This window comes from Hippocampus bargibanti, linkage group LG05 (assembly GCF_051943395.1).
Source record: "Hippocampus bargibanti isolate YZ-2025 linkage group LG05, ASM5194339v1, whole genome shotgun sequence".
In the NCBI taxonomy this organism is placed as follows: Eukaryota; Metazoa; Chordata; class Actinopteri; order Syngnathiformes; family Syngnathidae; genus Hippocampus; species Hippocampus bargibanti.
Window position 1 is genome coordinate 25,740,189 of NC_142738.1, and position 15,860 is coordinate 25,756,048.

General features: G+C 42.8%; 1 protein-coding gene across 1 annotated transcript in view; it reads left to right on the top strand.

The window, feature by feature from the left end:
* Positions 1-15,860, top strand: part of LOC148898327 (guanine nucleotide-binding protein G(o) subunit alpha) — a 112,495-nt gene that overhangs the window by 66,475 nt on the left and 30,160 nt on the right. The window contains exon 4 of the mRNA XM_088997488.1: positions 8,629-8,789. Within this exon, the coding sequence (XP_088853614.1) occupies positions 8,629-8,789 (161 nt within the window). The remainder of the gene's footprint in view (positions 1-8,628; positions 8,790-15,860) is intronic.

The following is a 15,860-nucleotide window of genomic DNA, read 5'->3' on the forward strand; positions in this document are numbered from 1 at the left end:
TACTGTACATTTGTGAGTCTGTGAGGTTGCTGTTGGAAGAGAGAACTATGATAACCAAGACTTTCATATATTTTTGTAAAGATGCCTTCTTAAGATCTATAATGTCAATGTAGATAATTACTGGGACAACATGGCAAACTGGTGGTTTGCACGTCTGCCTCAAAAATCTGAGGTTTATGGTTTGAGTTTGGGCCTTTCTGTTTTGGGTTTAAATATTCTGATTTTCTTCTGTGATTTTTCAGCACATATTGTAGCTTCGAAGGAACCATGGAATTAGTCAACGGGACTCAAGCTCGATGGATAAAACATTTTTCTATGAAAAGAAGAGGCAGTGGGGAGCGTTCTTGCCCCTCTTGGAATTTTGCTGCTTGGTACATCCTTGGCAGAAGTGGAGTTTTGTTTTCCTGACAAACAGCAGTCTGTAGACATCTAACGTTATTGGCCTTCTGGTAACAGATATCCTGCTGTTTGGAGTTGGCAGTTTCCTAATCTATCGCAAAATTCATGCAACGGCAGTACCTTCATTAGATGAAAAAAATCTGACCGGTTTTCTGGATGGTGTGGGATGGATGACCAATATTCAGACGCGTGCGTTGACTGAACTGCATCGCATAGTGGATGTGATGTTGGAGCCGCTTCACAAAACGGAAGAGGATGAGGACTAATTGCCCCTTGATTTATCAAAGATTGGGCTAAATGACGCAATGGAAAACAAGCTAAAAGACTTTTAAAGTTCTTTGAAATTGTGGACAGCTGGTTCCCAAAACAACTGTTATCTGGACTTTCCTTTGAATGGAAAAATACTAAAACACAAGAAATCTGATCACCCCGCTTACCACGCCTCCCTGAGCCGGAGACTTTCTAGCAGCGCATGTATTTTGTTTTTTTACTTTCTTTCCTTTCATCATTTTGCTGCTGTGAAATGTAAATTTCTCCATTGCGAGACTAATAATGGCAAATCCAATCTTGATCGTCTGGGCTGCTCATCTGACTGATTGTGAGGCATCCTCTCCCTCCGCTGTGAACCACTTTCATCCTCCCCATACACGACATGTTTAGTCTGTAGTTTTGTTGTGCTTGTCTTTAAATACAGTAATCCCTCATTTTTCACAGTGAATGGGTGAAATAGATGAAAATCCATGAAGTAGAGTTATATAATAATAACGCTCGTGATAAAACAGAGGCGGGTGCTGGGCAAGGCCTAAAAGATGCACGGCCAATCCACATGGCTGTAAACCATGAGATATCGGGCTGCCATTGGGTAATGTCAGCAATGAAGCTATCTAATGAAGCTACAGCCATATACGAAACATCTTGTCCTCTTCTCTGTTGTTTTATTTTGAGCCCTACGAAATCGGTGGCATAAAAGTGAAATGTCAATGTTCGAATTCTGTTTCCGCATGTTAATCATTTTGATTTTCCTCAGGACGGATTGTAACTAAAAAATTAAAGTCTTTGTGCACTTAAAATATTTGACCTACAAATCAGATTGGGGTCACAGTTCTGAAATATGTGTTTTTCAATATAAATTGGAGGAACTCCTGCCATCTTACAAAAGTACTTTTTCTTCGGATATAAAATAAAACAAAACCCAATTTAGTTCAAATACCTAACACTGTATTCCTATCATCGTCTGCTGCACACTCATGTCAACACAACAGCGCCCGAAAAAAAACATAATGGATGGATGGATGGATGGATGGATGGATGGATGGATGGATGGAATAAAAGAAAACCCCATTTAGTTCAAGTACCTTACACTGCATTCCTATCATCATCTGCCGCACACTCATGTCAATACAACTGTGCCTGAGAAAAAGAACCTACTGCGATTGGAAAATGTCATCCCTTCCCTTTGATCATCAACATCACAGATATACACTTATTGCACTCACATTCACATAGAATCCATTGGGACTTCCGGGACGAGCGGACGCTGGCGCGCTTTGGCTGCCGCTGCTTTCCCGCGTAATGTTTTTTACCTGTTTTTTACCTTCTTTTAGCCTTTTAAACCTCTTTTTAGCTTTTTTATGGTTCACGAACCTCTGGAATTACCAGACAGTCACCAAACGAACGTTGGCTATCGATCCATCTCATGATTCCGGTCGCTTATCCGGATCACTGACGAAGCCGCGTTATCATCTCCACCCACCTGTTCCCGCTGTCGAGGGCTACCTGGCCGCTGCCTCCCTCTGGGTGTTGCTGGTGAATATCATGGCGCTTCTCCATCGACCTGTTGGGCGGCTACAGTACTCGGCGGCGGAGCTGCTGAAGTTCCGCTCCCGATGGACGAGCGTGCCACCGGCGATTCTCCGATTTCCGGAAATCGCTCGTCGCCATTCACGGAGGTATATCCACCGCGGATCACGTCGAGGCTTTCACCTCGATGGCTCCAAGGATATCACCTCCCTGTGGTCATCCGTCCGCCAGCCGCGCAGAGGGAGTAGCCGCCCGATCGACCACCGTATGTTAGCCGGCCTGGCTAGGTCGGCTAATACGCCTCGTCGTGGGGACGCCACCAGCGTCAACTTCGGCCTCCTCAACGTCCGCTCGCTTACGGGAAAGGTGTGTCTTATCCAAGACATTCTAATTGACCGTAAGCTTGACTTTTTTTGTATAACTGAGACTTGGCAAACGGCGGGAGACTTCTCCGAGCTCAATGGCGCAACTCCACCAGGCTTTGTTTACATTGCTAAGCCCCGCCTCTCAGGCCGCGGAGGTGGACTTGCGATACTTTACCGCAAGAACTGGAGAATCCTTCAAGTTTCTATCCAGGAAACCCAATCTTTTGAATGCCTTGCGTGTAAAATTTCTGGACCCTCACCCACCATCATAGCCACTGTATACCGTGCACCAAAACCACATTGTGACTTTCTAAAAGAATTCTCTGAGGTCCTCACACACCTCTCCACCCTGTCACCGAATGTAATTATTCTCGGAGACTTCAACATCCACATGGACAATTCCACTCTTCCCCTCACTAAAGACTTCACCTCCTCACTCGACAGCCTTGGTCTGCACCAATTCTCGGATTTTCCCACCCACATAAAAGGCCACACCCTGGACCTCATCTGCATGTCTGGCCTTACCCCTAAGAATTGCACAGCTGATGAAATCCCTATAACAGACCATTTCCTGGTTTCATTCAATGTTTCCATCACTCTCTCTCTCCCCAAACGACGCCGTGTCATCACATATTGCAACATCAAGGACATCAACGTTGCCACCCTTGCTGAGATGATTGCCACCCTGACTCTGGACCACAACTCTTCTCCTGATGAACTTGTCTCCCGGTACAACGCGGACCTCACGAACACCCTCAACGCCCTTGCTCCTGTAAAGTCCCGGTCTGTTCAATTTACCCGACCTGCACCCTGGTTCACCCCCCATCTCCGCTCCATCAAGACAAAGACTCGCCAACTTGAAAGACTTTACAGAAAGTCCGGGCTCACTATCCACAAGGACATGTATGCAACTCACCTTACCCTTTATAAGGACTCTATCTCACGCGCAAAATCGCTTTATTACTCTGCACTCATTGATTCAAATTCTGGTAACTCACGGGCCCTCTTTTCCCTCTATCACAAAATCACACAATCTCCTATCTCTCTCCCCTCACACTTTTATTCCTCTGAGACATGCAACACTCTGCTGATGTTTTTGGCGAAAAGATCAACAAAATCCATCAGCACCTCGGGTCCTCTGTCCGCCCCCCTTCTCCCAGCCTTTCTACTCCTTCCAAACTTTTTTCCGCTTTTGCACTCCCCCATCCCTCTATAATCTCAGACATTATCACTAAATCCAAGAACTCCTCCTGTCAACTCTACACCCTCCCCACTATCCTTATCAAGTCCTGCCTACCCTCTCTTCTCCCATTTATTTCTACCATTATTCACTCATCATTATCAACTGGAATTGTTCCTATCCCACTCAAAACCGCAGCTGTCACTCCAATCTTGAAAAAACCTGGCTCAGACCCAAACGATTTCAATAACTTACGTCCAATTTCCCACCTTCCATTCATCGCCAAAATTCTTGAAAAGACAGTTGTTTCCCAGCTTCACTCACACCTCACTCACAATAACCTCTATGAACAATTCCAGTCTGGTTTCCGCCCCCGCCACAGTACTGAATCGGCTCTCATAAAAATCACGAATGATCTTTTTATGGCAGCCGATGCCGGTTCACTCTCCATCCTCATTCTTCTCGACCTGACCTCAGCTTTTGACACCATTTCCCACCCTATCCTTCTCGACAGACTTTCCACCCTAGGCATCACCCACACCCCACTCCGCTGGTTTCATTCCTATCTCTCTGATCGCGCACAATTCATCCAAATCAACTCGTTCACCTCACGGTCCTCTCCGGTGTCCTCTGGTGTGCCTCAAGGGTCTGTCCTGGGGCCACTTCTCTTTATTATCTACCTACTTCCTCTTGGCAATATTTTCCGTAAGTTTGGCATTCACTTTCACTGCTTCGCGGATGACACCCAACTCTACCTCTCCAGCAAACCCGACGCTTCTCTTCCACCTTCATCCCTCTCATGTTGCCTCTCAGAAATTAAATCCTGGCTTTCCCATAACTTTCTCAAGCTCAACAGTGAAAAAACTCAACTTCTTCTTGTCGGTACCAAATCCACCCTCCACAAAACTAACAGTTTCTCCCTCACCATTGACAGTTCTACCGTGTCCCCCTCCCCTCAGGTCAAGAGTCTGGGTGTCATCCTCGATAGCTCACTTTCCTTTCACTCCCATATTAATAACATTACTCGGTCTGCTTATTTCCACCTCCGTAATATTAACCGTCTCCGTCCCTCGCTCACCCCTCACTCCGCTGCTATCCTTATCCACAGTCTTGTCACCTCCCGCATCGATTATTGCAACGCACTTCTCTTCGGTGTCAATCAGAAATTTCTCCATAAACTCCAACTCGTCCAAAATTCTTCAGCCCGGATCATCACTAAAACCCCCTCCTTTCACCACATCACCCCTGTACTCCAGCAACTCCACTGGCTGCCGGTTAAACATCGTATCGAATTCAAAATACTTCTGTTTACTTTCAAAGCCATCCATAACCTTGCTCCTCCCTATCTTTCTGACCTGCTTCAAATCTCTGTTTCCTCTCGGTCCCTCAGATCCTCATCCTCCCTTCACCTCTATGTGCCCTCTGCCCGTCTCACCACGATGGGATGCAGAGCTTTCAGCCGCTCTGCTCCCAAACTCTGGAATTCACTCCCACCCAACATCCGTAATATTGACTCCCTCCCTATTTTCAAGGCTCATCTCAAAACCCATTTGTTTAAAATTGCTTTCAATGTCTAATTCTCTCTGCTATTTTATTATTTATCATTTTACTTATGGTTTTATTGTTATGTGCTGTGTTCTATTGTTTTTATTGTAAAGTGTCCTTGGGTGTTTTGAAAGGCGCTTGAAATAAAATGTATTATTATTATTATTATATAAAACAGAGGCGGGTGCTGGGCAGGGCCTAAAAGATGCACGGCCAATCCACATGGCTGTAAACCATGAGATATCGGGCTGCCATTGGGTAATGTCAGCAATGGGAACTAATGAAGCTACAGCCATATACGAAACATCTTGTCCTCTTCTCTGTTGTTTTGTTTTGAGCCCTACGAAATTGGGGGCATAAAAGTGAAATATCAATGTTCGAATTCTGTTTCCGCATGTTAATCATTTTGATTTTCCTCAGGACGGATTGTAACTAAAAAATGTAAGTCTTTGTGCACTTAAAATATTTGGCCTACAAATCAGATTGGGGTCACAGTTCTGAAATATGTGTTTTTCAATATAAATTGGAGGAACTCCTGCCATCTTACAAAAGTACTTTTTCTTCGGATATAAAATAAAACAAAACCCAATTTAGTTCAAATACCTAACACTGTATTCCTATCATCGTCTGCTGCACACTCATGTCAACACAACAGCGCCCGAAAAAAAACATACTGGATGGATGGATGGATGGATGGATGGATGGATGGATGGATGGATGGATGGATGGATGGAATAAAAGAAAACCCCATTTAGTTCAAGTACCTTACACTGCATTCCTATCATCATCTGCCGCACACTCATGTCAATACAACTGTGCCTGAGAAAAAGAACCTACTGCGATTGGAAAATGTCATCCCTTCCCTTTGATCATCAACATCACAGATATACACTTATTGCACTCACATTCACATGACTGACCCTGTTCAATATGATCTGTTAAGATGGTACCCTTTGTCCGCTTAGTACTTCTGAGTGTGTCTGTGGCCCTCTGCCCAGCACTTTAAAGTGTACAAATAGAAAACAGACTAGGTTCCACTTGCACTGAACCTCATTCGCACACTTCCAGATGCACACAGGCACTCTCTCTCCATATCAGGCACTGTGTAGCTGTGAAGAGGGTGTTGGGAGCATCACTCACCAGCAGGAAGCTGAAGTTCAGCTTTAACCCACACTGGGGAAAAAAATGTTGAAATCAAATCCATTCCAGTGAGATAGTTGCCATGCAGAAGCAACTAGAAGTTTATGGTATTTCAAAGTAGGACATGTTTATTGGCTTCACGGTGTCTCAACGGCCGAAAGGAGAACGTGGATTTAGTTAAAAGTGGTGAGATTGAGTTTACTCATGCTCCATTTTGTGCTGACATTTGACCATATTGGTATCATTGGAAGAAGTGTACAAATGCCATTTCCTTCCAAAAGAATGTGTACTATTTCTAATGGAATAAAAAAGTACCACCTGTGTATAATAAGATTTGTACTTATGTGTGTCTTTTTAAAATTCCTGCACGTGTGTCACTTTTTTGTTCAATTACCATATTGGCCCGAATATAATTTCCTGTTTATAAGACAACACACTTTTGTTAAGATTCAAGTTTGAAAATTGACTATGCAATGAATAACACAAAATAATTGTTGATGCAGAAAATAATTTCAGTACATGTGAAACAAATGCTTCAAACATTATACATTTATTTGAGGGAGAACAGATGCGTGTGCAACATGCTATTATGTCCCTTTCTTAATCTTAATATCTGTACATTTAAGTATGTAAACTAAAGTGCAAACACATTCGTAAATGAATGGCTTATAGTTTCTGAATGTAAATAAAGTGATCTCTTGTGATAAAAGAACAACATTGCAATGACTGCATGAACCATCAAAGTGAAGTCTCAATTCAACAATTGCTTTTCAGTCTTATTTCAATGCAAAAAAACACAGTCTTATATTTGGCCCAATACAGTAAATTGAGATAATTCAGTTCTTACGTATCATGTATGGTTGGTGTTGTGCCATGAGATTTTCGTCATGTTAAAGGTAAGTGACTGGCTAAATTGGAATTGGAAAGGGGCAGGTTGGAATTAGGCTCCAAAAACGTAAACCTACTACTTCACTAAACGTGAAGGAGCCTGCACAAAGAAAAAAAATGAAAGCCCAACATGATACATAGAGAAGACAAGAAAATAGAGGAAGAAGGTTGGACTGAGATGTGTTGGACACAAGGAGTGTATCTTTTTAACAAGAGGAAAGAAGCAGTGAGAATAATGCGATGTAACAGGCTCTTCAGCAATAATGACAAGGCAAGACTGTGTTAATATGAAGGAATGAATGAATGAATATGAATATTCAGTTTTTAGGAACCGTTGTCTCACATCAAAGCCACATTTCAACTTTAGAAATTAGAAAGGGCACAAAGAAAAAAGAAAGAGTGACAGCAAAAGCCATTGTAAACCTGCTGTAATTATGTAGGGGCAACTGATGAAATTCCACTATGACCAAAGTGGTTATGGGTGGATGAATAGCACAGCTTATAGCACGCAATACACAAGAACTTCCTAAAAGAACTTTGCACCGCGCTCATCACTCGGCTGTATTTGTACTCGGATTTTCTATATTTGCTGACTGGCCTGGTCATATTCCTTGGTAATCACAGGTGGTCCACCTTAGCTTTAAACAGAACAGAGGCCCTTTGCACTCTCATGTGCCACAAGAGGTTATTAGATTTGCCATGGGACATTAATTCCAGTGTCACTTCATTTGCATTAAAAATGTTTTTAATTACAAATATATTTTTTGCCAAGCATTGTGTTCAAGTTACATACAGCATAATGACAGGCAAAATTATTACATGCTCTTCTGATAGATGGTAGGACGGACAATGGTGACAACTTCCCTACATGTATATCTGCTGCTTGTTCAATTTAACAGGCTTTTCAGTATTTTAAATTTGTGTGGAATTTTTGTTTAAGGTTGGTTCATTTCTGCATCCATTCAACCGTTTGCCGTCTCTTGTCTGTTACGGTCATGGGTCAGCAGGATCCCAGCCAAGCTGACTAAATTGAGATGTTGGGCAAGATTGGTTTTCTGGGGAACAACATGATAAAACTCACATTCTCAACAGTTGGCAATGTACAACTTTGAAATTCAAGACGCGTGTCTTTGGAATGAGAAAATGTTTGATTATTTTCTCAAGTCGAAATTCACACTCATTCTAATCATCATAGCTGAACTCAATGGTATCGGACAAGAAAGTCTGTTGTAGACTACTTGGGTCTATTTTAGAAAACGTTGTCCTCATGAGTTACATTTCACCATTTTCCCTTCATTTGTCTCCTTGTAGGCGGATGCCAAGATGGTGTGTGATGTAGTTAGCCGTATGGAGGACACAGAGCCTTACTCCAGCGAACTGCTCTCCTCCATGATGCGTCTCTGGTCCGACTCGGGTATCCAGGAATGCTTCAGCCGGGCTCGGGAGTACCAGCTCAACGATTCAGCGCAGTAGTACGTCTGTGTGTGCGTGTGCATGCGTGTGTGTGTGTGTGTGTGTGTGTGTGTGTGCTAAATGTATACATGCACGCCCTTGCATCCCTATATGTGCCATCTTTTTCTCTGCACTCATTCTCTTCTTGGCAGCTATTTCCAAATAGCTGCATCCTTTCATTCACCCGTATTCTGCATCTCACATTAGGAATTTTTGTTCTTGGCAAAGTTAAAGCCTTGACATTTGTGATTTGTGTCTTGCCTCTGTAAATAGCTGATAGATGGTTGTTCCTGGCTCAAATTGAGGCTAATGTGGTTCTCAAATTCTATGGACTCACTTTCTTTTCCAAGGAACATACAGTAAAGTCTCGTTATATCGATATTCAAGGGAGTCCGAAAAAATATCGATATAACCGGGACTATCGATATATCCGACCCTGTTTGCATGTAATTTTCTCAGTGCGTGCATAGAAATAGTATCGATATAACCGGGACTATCGATATATCCGATGTCAATATAACGAGACTTTACTGTACTTTAAATGTGACAAATATTATTTTGCAGCTAATTGTTTTTTTAAGCTAAGGCCTTTTCTAACTGGAGGTTAAGGATTCACAAAGAGCACTCGCCAAGTACTGTAAGGTGAAAAAGTGAACTGAAAATTAATAAAAAGTCAAGAGAGTAAACGGAGAAGTGAGCTCAGCAGTCCCTGACTTGATTGTGGGCTAGCAAAGTTAACAAGGCTAACGTCTCCCGGCCATGAATCAGAAGTGAAGCTTGTGTCCGTCTGTCAGGGTATGCAGAAGCATGGCCTCTCCTGTTTTAAAAGGTAACGGCAGCTCGGAAGTCTAAAGTATACGTGCCAAGTAATTTACTCGCCCACAAAAGTAAATGGTGCTTCAAGATTGGTCCACAATGTCAATGTTGAGCAATATCAATCTGTCTAGCTGGGGAAGACACAGAATTAGCTGGAGGCAGTCGTGACACAATTTTGAACCCAGTAAAATCCCTAAAATAAGTTGCAAGCTTGCTCAGTCTCTGTTTTATCTGCCTGTGACGAGCCAGAGGTTGGCCCATGACTCTTCTTGACGTTTTTTTTTTTTTTTTTTTTTCTCTCTTGCGGCCTTTTTGTCTAAATGTATAACTAGACCAGGCTGTGGTAATAGTTTTCCAGTGAAGAAAGACATTAACATTGTTGAGTGTGCGGGTGTAAATGTGGGTGTGAGTCAAAGACATGATTGGGGAAATTTCATTTTTTGATGTCGCCTGCGAAACGAGCTGTTCATGTGATAACCGGAAATTGTAAAGCCTTTTTAAGAGCATGCACAGAATAAAATGTTTGTCGAGTTCCCAGAACAATGACTGACACAGCTGTGCATCATTATTCTATCGTGAGTATTTGCAATCGCTACGAAATGCTACCATTTTGGTTCCTGTTAAAACGCTAGGACTGCTGCCACAATGACTAGCGCAACAGGTTATGGGCCCAGTACCACAGTCCAAAGATGGTTTTGACTTTCGCTTGATGGCAATGAGAAAAACTACGAGCTCTGGGAGACGAGGTTTCTGGCGCACATGGCGTTGCAAGGCCTCAGAGACATTATTTTGGGCGTCCCGAACATTGAGGAAGACAGCGAAGAAGCTCTCGCCAAACACAAGGCTAAGAATGGAGAAACATATGCAGAGTTGGTGCAATGTCGCTGGTCATGAGGGACGCAAAACGTGACGGGAGACGATCACTGGAGATTCTCCGTGAGCAATGCTGGAAAGGACAAACCACGGGTGGTGAGTTTGTATTGCAAACTTTCCTCATTCCGAAAAGGCTGCTAGCTGAGACAGTCACGGACTATGTTATCCGAGCAGAGACTGTATTCACCTCATTAAGAAGAGCAGAAGAGCACATTAGCGACGGGCTTCAGGTAGCCATGGTGCTAAAAAGGCTTCCTGACTCTTACAAACCGTTCGTTGTGCACGTCACCCAAACTAATGACAGAATGACTTTCGGCAAGTTCAAAACTAAGCTACGAAGTTTTGAAAATACCGAAAAGTATGGAAAAGGTGACCAGAGTGCCAACGAAGACAATGTAATGAAAACCAGCGGGACTAGAAGAACGCATGGGAGAGGAAGGAAAATGGACCTGGCTGATATCAAGTGTGACACATGCTGTAAAAGAGGGCACATGGCGAGGACATATCCTCGCACTCCCCAGCCGAGAAGAGAGGAAAAAAGGTGGGACACACCACATCAAGGCCAACGCGGTCGAGGACAAGGCCGCGACGTCATGAAGGGAGCTGCTGACGAGATCGAGTCAGAGCAAAAATGACCATCCGACACAAAGTGGAAACAAGAAGGGCTTTATGGTCGACAGTGGCGCCACAGCACATATGGTCAACGACGCCACAAAGTTAAAAACAATCGACAAGAGCTTCAAACCCGAGGACCACATCATTGAGCTCGCAGACAGAACCAAGGTGAGCGTGATGGCAAAGATGAGAGGAGAGACTGAGGTCTACTTGCTGGACAGTGAGGGACGACGCGTGAAGATGAGACACAAGCAAGCGATCTACAAGTCAGCATGTCCGTAGAACATCTCCGTCAAAGCAGCAACAGCGAGTGCAGCGGAGGTCCGCTTCAAAGACGGTGGTGACTGGTTCGTCCACAGGGATGGGACAAAATTCAAAATGGAGGTGTATGGTAGAATGTATTGCACAATGGAAGAGAAAAATGTTGATGAAGCATATGGTTGTTATGATATCCAAACATGCACAAAATACTGGGTCATTGTAACTTTGAAGATGTTGCTAAATTAGAAAAAGTGGTTAAAGCAATGTCTATGAGAGGGAAACACGAGCCTAATCAAAACTGTGAAATATGCACACAGGGCAAGCTGACGCAGAGCAGGAACAGACATGCAGATGCTAAAGCTGCAACTGTGCTACAGCTAGTGCACCCAGACCTGTGCGGTCCTATAGAACCGACAGATAGAAATCGCTACAGTTAATGAATAGCATTCACTGATGACCACAATGGGATGATTTTTCCATATTTTATTCAGGCAAAGGCTGACACGACAAAGGCTACAGAAAAATTCATAGCCGATGTAGCCCCATATGGCAAAATAAAATGCATCCGATCCGACAACGGCACAGAGTTGACTGGACAAGAGTTTCAATCTTTACTAAGAAAGAATGGGATAAGGCATGAGACGAGTGCACCCTACTCACCTCATCAAAACGGTTCTGCCGAGAGAGGTTGCAGAACACTATTTGAGATCTCTAGCTCCATTCTGTTGGAAAGTAAACTTCCCAAGCAACGATGGACATATGCTGTACAAACGGCCGCTCAAATTCGCAACAGATGCTCCAGTAAGCGGCTACAGCAGACACCTTACCAGGCTTTTACAGGAAAGGCACCCAACCTTTCTAACATGCAAATATTTGGCTGTGAATGTTATGTATATAAACAGGGCAAAAAGAAGTTAGATTCCATATGTGAGAAGGGGATTTTCATAGGCTATGATAAGTATAGTCCAGCCTATAATGTGTACTACCCCGAGACAAGAAAAGTCTTGAGACATAGACTGGTGAAATTTTTAATGAAAAACAACACAGATTGTCAAACTCAAACGGATTGTAACTTGTGGGAAGATATTCAGAGTTACAGTAAAGTACCCCCAAAGGAAATCAAACAGATTCAAGTTGAACTTGAGAAAAGCAAAGAACCGAGTGCGGAAGAGACAGTAGAAACAGGCAATATTCAGACAGAACGGGGAAGGAGGTATCCTAAAAGGCAAAAAAAGGCTCCAGAATATTTAAAGGCGTACATATATAAAACTAAGTGTGATGATGAAAAAAAGTGAATATATTGACTATTTCTACAAGGTAACCTATGGTGTACCTAGGACTTTTAAAGAGGCTATGCAATCTGAAAAGTGAAAAATGTGGGCTATTGCAATGGAAGAGGAGATGGAATCCCTGACAGAAAATGAGACTTTCACTCTGACCCCGCTACCAAAGGGCAAACCAGCAGTGGGAGGTCGCTGGGTGTATACGGTGAAAGAAAACCCAGATGGATCTGAGACTTGTAAAGCCAAATTTGTGGCAAAAATTTGGTCAAGTGGAAGGAATTGACTACAGAGAGACATTTTCGCCGACAGCTAACATGACTCTATTCGAGAACTGATGCAGGTGGCTGTGCAGGAAGATCTTACCCTACACCAAATGGACGTGAAGATTTTGAGACCAGGTCACAAACAGGAGAACGTTTGGTATGTAAGCTCAACAAATCACTGTATGGCTTAACGCAGTCAGGGCGTAACTGAAACATGTTACTAAATAATCACCTTATAAAGGATGGTTTTAAACAAAATAATGCTGATGACCGTGTCTACTGCAGAGAATCAGAAAATAAGAAAGTCATTTTGTTACTGTGGGTGGATGACTTCATCTGAGTCCGAGCGTGTGTGTTTGGTGACCTCTTCTGGTTTCTCCGTTAGCAGGGAGAGCGATTTTTGGACAGCTCGCATGCGTGGGAAGCCGTTCGTATTTGGGTGAGCAAATCGTGTGCGCCGACACAGTAATAAAGATTGATAATACAAATAGAAAATGATTTAAATGCCACTAAAAGTTATAAGATTGATCAATAAACTGTCAACATTTTGGTATATAATAGTATTGAATAGAAAATGTTGCTTAAAAACATCAGATTGACATCGTATACTATCCTGTAGTATAATCCTCGCGTCAGACATTTTGATGCATTTAGATTTACGACCGTTTGACTTACGACGGTTTTGTCGGAACGAAACCCAGTCGTAACTCCGATCTTACCGTATAATGAACTGTTCGCACACATAGATTCTGCCCCTGTGATGTTCACATGTCCCATTTTATATCAATGCTGCCCAGCAAAGTAGCATTTAAGTAGTTTTTTTAACCACCTCCAGGGCAGGTTTAATTTGCTTCGTTTTAAGCTATTTTCAGGGGCCACACCGGTGTAACATTTGATGTGTAAACGCTTTAAAGGGGCAGGCCCGGTGCGACACCAGACTAAAAGTTGCTGTGTGAACACCGCTTTTGTCATCAGCAAAAAAATGGTTTCAAGCAAAAGGATAACAGGTTTAGTGGAGGAGACAGTGACTCACCTTTCCACTGATCGTATATTAGCTAAAGTCTATAGTAGATTGATTATTTACTGATTTACTGGTCTTGCCAAGTAAGCACACCGCGTAAGCTTTTCTTATCAGACCCTCGGACATGGGTTCTGGGTTTCATTTTTGACGAATCACACTGTCATTTTGTGGCGTGGGGACTGTTAACTGATGAGAGCGCAGGCCTAGCTGTGACCTTCCCTCACCCCACACAGCTCTTTTCTTTTTTTCCAGCTGAAAGTAAAACCAGCAAGAACCTTCTTGCAAATTCCAAAAAGTCTGACTATGCAAGAACCATTAATGTAATGTTCTCTTTAATTGGATTTAAGACATCACAATTAGGGCATTACTAATATCAAAATTCAGTACATCCTGGTTTACAGGTCAAACATGTGTTCCATTTTCTTCTACAACAAATACATTTATGAACCCAAATATCAAACAGACACACACACAAACATGCATTATCTTGCTTACCAGCATTCAGGGAAAATTTTTCTTTTGCATTCTATTCAAAAGGCTGCATGACCGAGGTCCTCCTCAATGATATCTACACACCTCAATATGGGATGGTGGTATCCTTTGTGTCTCTCGGAGAACACACAGGGTATCAAACCCACTGGTGTAGCTACGCAAAAGATTTGTTCAGGGAGGTGCACGAGGGAACTTGAGATCTGGTTGTGCTTTGGATTTAGGTGGCCAATGCATATGGCTCCATTTCTCACAACCTGGTGGAGAACTCCCTGTACAGACATAATGGGTCCATGGCCCATCACAGATGTATGTGACCAATGGTCCCTCTAAAAAAACGCTGAAAATATCCCCATTGTGGGACGAATAAAGGTTTTCTGATTCTGATTTTTCATGTGTCTGAGCAGACACACAAGCTCCCTGAGCACACTGAGGACCACTGTGAGCAACATCAGATGTGTACGCTGTGGCCACACACCAGTATCACACCAATATCACGGCGCGTATGGGCATTCACGCCGTTCTGCTCCGATTGGCTGCATAGCGTACGTGAACTGTACGGCATTATTGACTGGACACCTGTCACCCATTGAGTTACATTGCAAAATGGTACCAAAAAAAATGGATGTAGCGGTCCCGAGTGATGGAAACATCAGAAAGAAGGAACATGAGAAAATGGAGAAATACCAAGGGCTCAGAGAGGAGCTGGAGAGAGCCGGGAAGGTAAAGGTGACATTCGTGCCTGTGGTGGTCGGAGCACTCGGGGCAGTGACCCCCAAACTCGACGAGTGGTTGCAACAGATCCCGGGAACAACATCGAATATCTCGGTCCAGAAAAGCGCAGTGCTGGGAACAGCACAGATACTGCGCAGAACCCTCAAGGACCCGAGCTAAAAAATGGGGGACAGACACCACCCATATATATATATATATATATATATATATATATATATATATATATATATATATATATATATATATATATATATATATATATATATTAATAATATATTATATAAATATTAATTGGTCTAATTAACTAGATTATATCAGTTCTAAAATTAGATATTAAGTAATGAGTTTCTGTTTTATTTTATTTTGTGCGCTCCATAGATGTTCTTGTGCGCTGAGTATGTGCAAGCAGTGCGCAATTGTGTACGTGGGCAGCTTAGAGGGAACATTGTATGTGACGTATGCATATATTATGCACAAATGGAAAACAAGACATGACAGTAAGACAAAACATGAAGCAAAACTAAATACTCAATACTCAATACTCAAAATAATGTAAGAGTGCAAATAAACATCATGACAACAAACAGTTTGCAGTTTGTTTCCAAAACACTGTGTCACTCATGCAACTTAGATGATGACCACACAGTTTTCAGGAACCCAGAGAGTTCTTCAAGCCCTCAGCAATGAGGTAACCATTATGATCCTTTGGAAAGTATGGTACACTGTTTGGAGACA